The following is an 11,039-nucleotide window of genomic DNA, read 5'->3' on the forward strand; positions in this document are numbered from 1 at the left end:
ACCTCCACCAGATTTGGTCTAGATTTGGGAATTCCCAGATGGACCTGTTTGCCACACAAGAGACAACCCACTGCCAGATGTGGTTTTCTCTGAGGGGTCTAGGAGGCACTCTTTGCTGGATGCTCTGTCCCAAGAGTGGCCGGAAGGGTTAATGTACGCTTTCCCCCCATTGCCTCTGATCTCACCGGGTCAAGCACGGACACCACAGGGTCCTATTAGTAGCGTCAAGATGGCCAGGCAGACCTTGGTTCTCGGAGCTCCTTCAGCTGGTGTGGGGATCCCCCTGACCCCCTTCCAACCAGGTCAGACCTCCTGTCGCAGGTGGACCGCCTGATTTGGCACCCCAACCCAGCTTCCCTTCAGCTGTGGGTATGGCGAATAACGAGTCCATCTCTCAGGAGCTAGACGCAGCTATTCATGACTCTCTATGTTCTCAGATGGAGCCTATTCTCCTCTCAGTGTGACGCTAGACAGTCCCAGTTACCTGCCCTGTCCTTCTTCTCCGATTCCTCCAGTCCCATCTGGACATGGGCAAGACAGTCACCACTATTAAAGTGTACATGGTGATCATTTCAGCTTCTCATGACCTGGTGGATGGCCACAAGCTGGGCAGTCACCCCCTTGTGTCGTAGTTTCTGAAGGGTGTCCGCCGGCTACACCTGGGCCGCGTTCTGCGTCTCCCTGCTTGGGAGATTCCCCTGGTCCTGCGGGCCCTAGCTAGGCCTCCATATGAGCCAGTAGCTCAGTCTGACGAAATCTCTCTCATTAAAAACTGCCTTTCTCCTGGCACTCTACTCTGCTAAGTGTGTGAGCGAGCTACATGCCCTCTCTGTAAATGTGGACTGTTTGAGATGGAAGGCTGAGAACATGTGCTCTCCGCCGCACATTAACCTGGTGGTGGAGACATGAGCATTCTGTTCTCTGCTTCCACTATCTGGCATAGATGAGAACGTGATTTCCCAGTGCCAGGTCATAGCGCTACGAGCATACGTGTCCAAGACGCAATCTCTGAGATTAACCCAACAACTGTTTGTGTGCTACAATGGCAAAAAGCTTGGCCTGCCGCTCTCTAAACACCGGCTTTCCCATTGGCTGGGGGTTACCATCTCCCAGGCCTACACAAGTCAGGGTCAACTAGCGTGAAAGGCTTTTCCTTGACTGGCATTGGTGTGGCTGTCACCTGGCCCTCGCCATGCATATTTGCTAGGTATTACAGAGTAAACTTGGCAACCCCTGCTCCACTAACCTCCACCATAATGCCCACCGAGGTGTTAGGGATGTAGAATCCTCCATTCCTCACTACCTTGTTAACAAAGGCATCCAAGGTAAGTAACGTAACACTTATCAGTGATGGTCTGAGTGAGATCAATACAAATTGTCAGTCATGTACATAACTATGGATCTATGAGACCAAAGGATGACTGGCACTGGCCTTTGTCAATATTTGTCAGCATTAAAGGCAAAGAGGAAGAGGCGGACTTGACCTCTCCTTTTATTGCTAAGAGGTGAGTCCCGCCTCTAGGTCATAGGGCATTACTTTTTGTATATACATGTATGGTCTCGATGACTGACTGACGCAAGGCATCACTTACAGTAAAGACCGTAACACTTATCAGTGACAGTCATCCTTCGGTCTCATAGATCTGTAGTTATGTACGTAACTTATGTTTTTTCCCTCTCGCATGCCACTAACACCCCCTCACACACAGCAACATAGTTACAGGTACTCTGTGGTCAGTGATGAATACACAATGACTAGATAAGTATGTCTCTTTGCTACGGTCTGCTGGCCTTTTCCATACACACAACCCTCTACTCTCTCTTGCTTTCGCTCTCTCTCTCTCTTTTTCTCTCTCTCATTTCAATTTAATTTAAGGGCTTTATTGGCATGAAACATATGTTAACTTTGCCTAAGCATATGAAGTAGATAATAAACAAAATTGAAATAAACAACAAAAATCAACAGTAAACATTACACTCACCAAAGTTCCAAATGAATAAAGACATTTCAAATGTCATATTATGTCTATATACAGTGTTGTAACGATGTGCAATAGTTAAAGTACAAAAGGGAAAATAAATAAACATAAATATGGGTTGTATTTACAATGGTGTTTGTTCTTCACTGGTTGCCCTTTTCTTGTGGCAACAGGTCACAAATGTTGTTGCTGTGATGGCACACTGTGGTATTTCACCCAGTATATATGGGAGTTTATCAAAATTGGGTTTGTTTTTTAATTATTTGTGGATCTGTGTAATCTGAGGGAAATATGTGTCTCTGATATGGTCATACATTTGGCAGGAGGTTAGGAAGTGCAGCTCAGTTTCACCTCATTCTGTGGGCAGTGTGCACATAGCCTGTCTTCACTTGAGAGCCAGGTCTGCCTACGGCTCTTTTCTGGATTTTGATAATAATCGGGTATCGGCCTAATTCTGCTCTGCATGCATTATTTGGTGTTTTACATTGTACACAGAGGATATTTTTGCAGAATTCTGCATGAAGAGTCTCAATTTGGTGTTTGTCCCATTTTGTGAATTCTTGGTAGGTGAGCGGACCCCAGACCTCACAACCATAAAGGGCAATGGGTTCTATAACTGATTCAAGTATTTTTAGCCAGATCCTAATCGGTATGTCGAAATTTATGTTCCTTTTGATGGCATAGAAGGCTCTTCTTGCCTTGTCTCTCAGCTCATTCACAGCTTTGTGGAAGTTACCTGTGGCGCTGATGTTAAGCCCGAGGTACAGTATGTATAGTTTTTGTGTGCTCTAGGGCAATGGTGTCTAGATGGAATTTGTATTTGTGGTCCTGGCAACTGGACTTTTTTTGGAACACCATTATTTTTGTCTTACTGAGATTTACTGTCAGGGCCCAGGTCTTACAGAATCTGTGCAAAATATTTAGGTGCTGCTGTAGGCCCTCCTTGGTTGGTGAAAGAAGCAACAGATCATCAGCAAACAGTAGACATTTGACTTCAGATTCTGGTAATGTGAGGATGGGTGCTGCAGACTGTTCTAGTGCCCTCGCCAATTCGTTTATATATATGTTGAAGAGGGTGGGGCTTAAGCTGCATCTCTCTCTCTCTCTCTCTCTCTCTCGCTCTCACTCTCGCTCTCGCTCTCTCTCTCACTGTTTCTCTCTTTCTGTGGTTTTCAGCCGGAAGTCTCAGAACTCTTAGCTCTCTCATACTGTAGGCTATAATACTTGCACTTCAAGTTGACCATTTTAGCAACAGTTAACCAACTCTGTTGATGAGGCAGCTTATGTATGTATATAAATTGGACTGAAATATGTGAAAAAAAGGTCCTTTGACCTAGAGATCAGAAGTTCTTTGTCAAACACAACCCACAGTGTTAACTGTAACGTATCATTATCATCTAGGCCTAGAGGAATCTGTGTCATTAATAACAATATAATGAGAGGAATTTATATCCATCCATCCAATTGAGTGTAAATCCTGAATGAGAGATCACTAAAATAAGACTACTGCATTGTGTTTGCTGTGTTTTTTCCATGTATGTTTTTGGTGAGGTGAAGTGACTGTGTGGTGATAGAAGCCCTAGAGGATGAGAGTGTCATACCCTCAAAGTCCCTCACACTATGTGTCTCTTAGACAACAGTAGCTGCAGTAATAAAGAATAATGGATGCCAAACGTCAATGATTATATACCTATAAGTCCAGCCAGGAGACTCTGAACTGTAAAATGCACAGTTAAAGACCATAGTCATGAATGAATGAGTCATCAACAAATATGATGCGGTCCAGTTCGACCAATCACCTGTAACTCCATTGTCGAAGTGTTGTCTACATGGGTGGACTCCTTCCACTCAAGACCCAAGTTGTGAAGAGCTGACAACTTTAAAGATGATCTCACTGTGTCTGATATTTCCACTTCTCGTAAAGATGGGTAAGTCAATCTAATATTTCACTGCTTATGTGATGATTTGGAGACATAAGGTTTCCAATTATTATTTTACAGACACTTTGAGAATCCAAAGTTGTATTTGAGGTATGTAACAGCTAATATATTTGTATGTTCTCTAGTTCATGGGGTAGCTGGGATTGAATCTTTATCCATACGTCAGGAGAGTGGTCTCATGTCAGCCAAAATTGGAGACACAATGATTTTGCGTTGCTTCTATGAAGGCGACATGGCCATGCATTTCTCCTGGTACAAGCAAACCTTGGGAGATAAACTTCAGCTCTTCTCAACCGTTCATTGTAAGTATGACAGGAATGCAACGTTCTACTATGAGTTTAAGGATAACCCTCGCTTCTCAGTGGAAAATGGCCCAAAAAAGAATCACCTAAGGATCTCAGACATGCAACTCTCTGACTCCGGCACATACTACTGTGCCGGATGGTATTGCGCCGTCCCAACCTTCGCTCTCTCTCTCCCGCTACTCTCTCCTCTTCCATCCTATCATCTCTTCCCTCTGCTCAAACCTTCTCCAACCTATCTCCTGATTCTGCCTCCTCAACCCTCCTCTCCTCCCTCTCTGCATCCTTTGATTTCCTCTGTCCCCTATCCTCCAGGCCGGCTCGGTCCTCCCCTCCTGCTCCGTGGCTCGACGACTCACTGCGAGCTCACAGAATAGGGCTCCGGGCAGCCGAGCGGAAATGGAGGAAAATTCGCCTCCCTGCGGACCTGGCATCCTTTCACTCCCTCCTCTCTACATTTTCCTCTTCTGTCTCTGCTGCTAAAGCCACTTTCTACCACTCTAAACTCCAAGCATCTGCCTCTAACCCTAGGAAGCTCTTTGCTACCTTCTCCTCCCTCCTGAATCCTCCTCCCCCTCCCCCCCTCCTCCCTCTCTGCGGATGACTTCGTCAACCATTTTGAAAAGAAGGTTGACGACATCCGATCCTCGTTTGCTAAGTCAAACGACACTGCTGGTCCTGCTCACACTGCCCTACCCTGTGCTTTGACCTCTTTCTCCCCTCTCTCTCCAGATGAACTCTCGCGTCTTGTGACGGCCGGCCGCCCAACAACCTGCCCACTTGACCCTATCCCCTCCTCTCTTCTCCAGACCATTTCCGGAGACCTTCTCCCCTACCTCACCTCGCTCATCAACGCATCCTTGACCGCTGGCTACGTCCCTTCCGTCTTCAAGAGAGCGAGAGTTGCACCCCTTCTGAAAAAACCTACACTCAATCCCTCCGATGTCAACAACTACAGGCCAGTATCCCTTCTTTCCTTTCTCTCCAAAACTCTTGAACTTGGCCAGCTCTCTTGCTATCTCTCTCAGAATGACCTTCTTGATCCTAATCAGTCAGGTTTCAAGACTGGGCATTCAACTGAGACTGCTGTTCTCTGTGTCACGGAGGCTCTCCGCACTGCTAAAGCTAACTCTCTCTCCTCTGCTCTCATCCTTCTAGACCTATCTGCTGCCTTTGATACCGTGAACCATCAGATCCTCCTCTCCACCCTCTCCGAGCTGGGCATCTCCGGCACCGCGCACGCTTGGATTGCGTCCTACCTGACAGGTCGCTCCTACCAGGTGGCGTGGCGAGAATCTGTCTCCGCACCACGTGCTCTCACCACTGGTGTCCCCCAGGGCTCTGTTCTTGGCCCACTCCTATTCTCGCTATACACCAAGTCACTTGGCTCTGTCATATCCTCACATGGTCTCTCATATCATTGCTATGCAGATGACACACAATTAATCTTCTCCTTTCCCCCTTCTGACAACCAGGTGGCGAATCGCATCTCTGCATGTCTGGCAGACATATCAGTGTGGATGACGGATCACCACCTCAAGCTGAACCTCGGCAAGACGGAGCTGCTCTTCCTCCCGGGGAAGGACTGCCCGTTCCATGATCTCGCCATCACGGTTGACAACTCCCTTGTGTCCTCCTCCCAGAGTGCTAAGAGCCTTGGCGTGACCCTGGACAACACCCTGTCGTTCTCCACCAACATCAAGGCGGTGACCCGATCCTGTAGGTTCATGCTCTACAACATTCGCAGAGTACGACCCTGCCTCACACAGGAAGCGGCGCAGGTCCTAATCCAGGCACTTGTCATCTCCCGTCTGGATTACTGCAACTCGCTGTTGGCTGGGCTCCCTGCCTGTGCCATTAAACCCCTACAACTCATCCAGAACGCCGCAGCCCGTCTGGTGTTCAACCTTCCAAAGTTCTCTCACGTCACCCCGCTCCTCCGCTCTCTCCACTGGCTTCCAGTCGAAGCTCGCATCCGCTACAAGACCATGGTGCTTGCCTACGGAGCTGTGAGGGGAACGGCACCTCCGTACCTTCAGGCTCTGATCAGGCCCTACACCCAAACAAGGGCACTCCGTTCATCCACCTCTGGCCTGCTCGCCTCCCTACCTCTGAGGAAGCACAGTTCCCGCTCAGCCCAGTCAAAACTGTTCGCTGCTCTGGCACCCCAATGGTGGAACAAGCTCCCTCACGACGCCAGGTCAGCGGAGTCAATCACCACCTTCCGGAGACACCTGAAACCCCACCTCTTCAAGGAATACCTGGGATAGGATAAAGTAATCCTTCTAACCCCCCCTTAAAAGATTTAGATGCACTATTGTAAAGTGGTTGTTCCACTGGATATTATAGGTGAATGCACCAATTTGTAAGTCGCTCTGGATAAGAGCGTCTGCTAAATGACTAAAATGTAAATGTAAAATGAAATGCTTATACCAATAGGGTGGAGTTTGGAAAAGGAGCTATTCTCATTGTAGAAGGTACATAGAAAGTTTTTTTTTTTAATCTGAATTTACAGATATACAGTGTAAAAATGTGCTATTATGTTAATCAGATGAGATCTTAATTTACCAAATGATAAATTAAAATACTTGCTACCGTGATAATCTAGAAATGAATGGGTTAGTTTACCTTTTTGTCAGGTTCAGGTTCCAGAAACATGCCTATACTCCAGCAATCTCTGTCTGAGTCAGTCCAGCCAGGAGACTCTGTGACTCTGAACTGTACAATACACACTGAGACCTGTGCAGGAGAGCACAGTATCTATTGGTTCAGACATGGCTCAGGAGAATCCCTTCCAGGAATCATTTACACCCAGGGAGACAGGAGTGATGAGTGTGAGAAGAGCCCTGAGGCTGTGTCTCCTACACAGAGCTGTGTCTACAACCTCCCCAAGAGGAACCTCACCCTCTCTGATGCTGGGACTTACTACTGTGCTGTGGCCTCATGTGGGGAAATACTGTTTGGGAAAGGGACCAAGCTGGACATTCAAAGTCATTCCAATTTCCTCTGCTATACATTGCCACAAAGACATTTTAATGTATGCCACATAGCTCAAAATTATTGCTTTTTGTTTCAACCAATTCATGCTCCTATAACATGGTAGCCTTAGTTTTAGTAGGACCTTTATTTTGGCACAATGTATTTCGTAAAAATGTTTGTCTCTACAATGGGGACTTTTATTTTGAAATTGATTAGTTTACTAGTATCATATTTTACCTAAGCGTTCATGAATACAATATGAATCTACTGATACCCTTTCACAGTTCCAGAGCATGATTCTCCATTTGATCTAAGTCCTACTGTTCTTGCCTTGGTCGTGTCCAACATCGTTCTAGGGATAGTGACCCTTCTGCTTGCCTGGGCGCTTTACAAGAATCTGAACAGACATCACAGAGGTAGTTATTTTACTTTATATCATGTCTAATGTTTCATGTATATGTATAAAATGTATAGTCTGTAAACATCAATTTAATATCTAACTTATAAGCATTGTCAATTAACTACATGAGGTTAAACAGAAAAATGTATTGTCTTAAAAATAATAAATGGCCTTCCTCTGTTTCAATCTCTGAAGGGAGGAAAGATGGTCCAACATCCCAGGGGAATCAGGTAAATTCATAAACGTTCATGAATATATTCTCAGTTTTTACACAAAAGTGTCTCTTTACAACTGTCATTTAGGTTTCCTTACAACTAGTATTCAGCTTGGAAGTAATAGATCACTGTACTAGATAACTTTCTTTTCTTTGTGATGGTTGTTACTTTTTTCCATGGAACTTCTCTCTGTCACTGTTCCACTGACTGTAAGGTCATTTAGTGGGTGTACAGTGTGTTTGACAGGTCTTTTGTAGAGGAGAAAATAAAATGTCATATAGCATCTAGCATCACAATGCATTTTGCCATGGTTTCACCTCTCACAGAATCAAGACAGTGACGTGTTGAACTACGCCGCTGTAACTTTCACTCCCAAGAAGAACTCTTCCTCCTCCAGAAGAACAAGAGAGAAGACCAGCAGAGAGGATGCAGTGTACTCTGAGGTCAGGTACCTTCAGCAGGAGTGAGAAACACAGTATCACCACTGTCACAAAGACTCCAAGCAGAACCAGTTTACTCCTTGTAATAAAATGACTGTTAGTAACTGAAATGTATGTAATTTTGACAATGTCTATATGTTAGATTTATATGATTATCCTGTAACGCACCAAATATTCAAACCTTTAATTGTGCTTTTAATTAATATACATTCTCTGATAGAGGATCCCTTGTTTGCTGTATGATTATGTTTTTTTTATCATAATAAACTATAATATTTTAACCCTCCATACATCTCTGTTTCCTCTGTAAAGTACATATATGTGTCACGTTCTGACCTGTAAAGGTGTTATTTGTTAGTGTTTAGTTTGGTCAGGACGTGGCAGGGGGTATTTGTTTTATGTGGTTCAGGGTGGTTGTGTGTATGTGTCCATGTAGAGAGGGGTATTTGATTTATTAGTCCAGGGTTTTGGTTATTGTTCTATGTTAGTTTATTTCTATGTTCTGTCTAGTCATTTGTATTTCTATGTTTAGTTAATTGGTGTTGGGGCCTTCAGTTGGAGGCAGCTGTCTATCGTTGCCTCTGATTGATGGTCCTATAATTAGGAGTGTGTTAGTATTGTGGATTGTGGGTAGTTGTATTCTGTTTTGTGCTTGGCACATGACAGAACGGTTAGTGTTGTTTCTGTTAATTGTATACGTGTTTATTTTGTTTCTCCTTCTTATATATTAAAAAGAGAAGATGAGTATACACTTCCCTGTTGCGTCTTGGTCCTCTACACATGACACTCGTTACAATATGTTACCACAGGATTAAAAGGAATAGCAGTTTAGCTGAATGTGTGTCAGGCTCCATCAGTCAGAAACCCTTCATACCATTAGCTTACACAATGTAAAGATCATTCTGACTCGACATACCTCATATATATATATATATATATATATATATATATATATATATATACCGTTGAAGTCGGAAGTTTACATAATCTTAAATTGGAGCCATTAAAACACATTTTTCAACCACTCCACAAATTTCTTGTTAACAAACTATAGTTTTGGCAAGTCGGTTAGGACATCTACTTTGTGCATGACACAAGACATTTTTCCAACAATTGTTTAAAGACAGTTTATTTCACTTATAATTCACTTTATCACAATTCCAGTGGGTCAGAAGTTTACATACACTAAGTTGACTGTGCCTTTAAACAGCTTGGAAAATTCCAGATAATGATGTCATGGCTTTAGAAGTTTCTGATAGGCTAATTGACATCATTTGAGTCAATTGGAGGTGTACCTGTGGATGAATTTCAAGGCCTACCTTCAAACTCAGTGCCTCTTTGTTTGACATCATGGGAAAATCAAAAGAAATCAGCCAAGACCTCAGAAAAAAAATTATAGACCTGCACAAGTCTGGTTCATCCTTGGGAGAAATTTCCAAATGCCTGAAGGTACCACGTTCATCTGTACAAACAATAGTACGCAAGTATAAACGTAATGGGACCACGCAGCCATCATACCGCTCAGGAAGGAGACGCGTTCTTTCTCCTAGAGATGAACGTACTTTGGTGCGAAAAGTGCAAATCAATCCCAGAACAACAGCAAAGGACCTTGTGAAGATGCTGGAGGAAACAGGTACAAAAGTATCTATATCCACACTAAAACGAGTCCTGTATCGACATAACCTGAATGGCCACTCAGCAAGAAAAAAGCCACTGCTCCAAACCCGCCATAAAAAAGCCAGACTACGGTTTGCAACTGCACATGGGGACAAAGATCATACTTTTGGGAGAAATGTCCTCTGGTCTGATGAAACAAAAATAGAACTGTTTGGCCATAATGACTATCGTTATGTTTGGAGGAAAAAGTGGGAGACTTGCAAGCCGAAGAACACCATCCCAACTGTGAAGCACGGGGGTGGCAGCATCATGTTGTGGGGGTGCTTTGTTGCAGGAGGGATTGGTGTACTTCACAAAATAGATGGCATCATGAGGTAGGAAAATTATGTGGATATATTGAAGCAAGATCTCAAGACATCAGTCAGGAAGTTAAAGCTTGGTCGCAAATGGGTCTTCCAAATGAACAATGACCCCAAGCATACTTCCAAAGTTGTGGTGAAATGGCTTAAGGACAACAAAGTATAGGTATTGTAGTGGCCATCACAAAGCCCTGACCTCAATCCTATAGAATATGTGTGGGCAGAACTGAAAAAGCATGTGCGAGCAAGTAGGCCTACAAACCTGACTCAGTTAAACCAGCTCTGTCAGGAGGAATGGGCCAAAATTCACCTAACTTATTGTGGGAAGCTTGTGGAAAGCTACCCAAAACATTTGACCCAAGTTAAACAATTTAAAGGCAATGCTACCAAATCCTAATTGAGTGCATGTAAACTTCTGACTCACTGGGAATGTGATGAAAGAAATAAAAGCTGAAATAAATCATTCTCTTTACTATTATTCTGACATTTCACATTCTTAAAATAAAGTGGTGATCCAAACTGACCCAAGACAGGGAATTTTTACTATGATTAAATGTCAGGAATTGTGAAAATCTGAGTTTAAATGTATTTGGCTAAGGTGTATGTAAACTTCCGACTTCAACTGTATACAGTACCAGTCAAATATTTGGACACACCTTCTCATTCAAGGGTTTTTCTTTATTTGTACTATTTTCTACATTTTAGAATAATGGTGAAGACATCAAAACTTTGAAATAACATCTATGGAATCATGCAGTAACCAAAAAATCTAAATATATTTGAGATTCTTCAAAGGCCTGATTGGTGG

The 11,039-nt window shown here is 43.8% G+C and overlaps 1 protein-coding gene across 1 annotated transcript; it reads left to right on the plus strand.

The window, feature by feature from the left end:
- Nucleotides 1–229: 229 nt before the first annotated feature.
- Nucleotides 230–8,418, plus strand: LOC106577725 (uncharacterized). The gene is made up of 8 exons (XM_014156047.2): nucleotides 230–302; nucleotides 3,833–3,907; nucleotides 4,045–4,356; nucleotides 6,642–6,698; nucleotides 6,861–7,211; nucleotides 7,485–7,616; nucleotides 7,796–7,830; nucleotides 8,142–8,418. The coding sequence occupies exons 1-8, from the start codon at nucleotides 230–232 to the stop codon at nucleotides 8,280–8,282; spliced, it is 1,176 nt and encodes a 391-aa protein (XP_014011522.1). The 3' UTR covers nucleotides 8,283–8,418.
- The last annotated feature ends 2,621 nt before the right edge of the window (nucleotides 8,419–11,039 follow it).

The sequence above is a fragment of the Salmo salar genome, chromosome ssa18 (assembly GCF_905237065.1).
Source record: "Salmo salar chromosome ssa18, Ssal_v3.1, whole genome shotgun sequence".
Classification (NCBI taxonomy): Eukaryota; Metazoa; Chordata; class Actinopteri; order Salmoniformes; family Salmonidae; genus Salmo; species Salmo salar.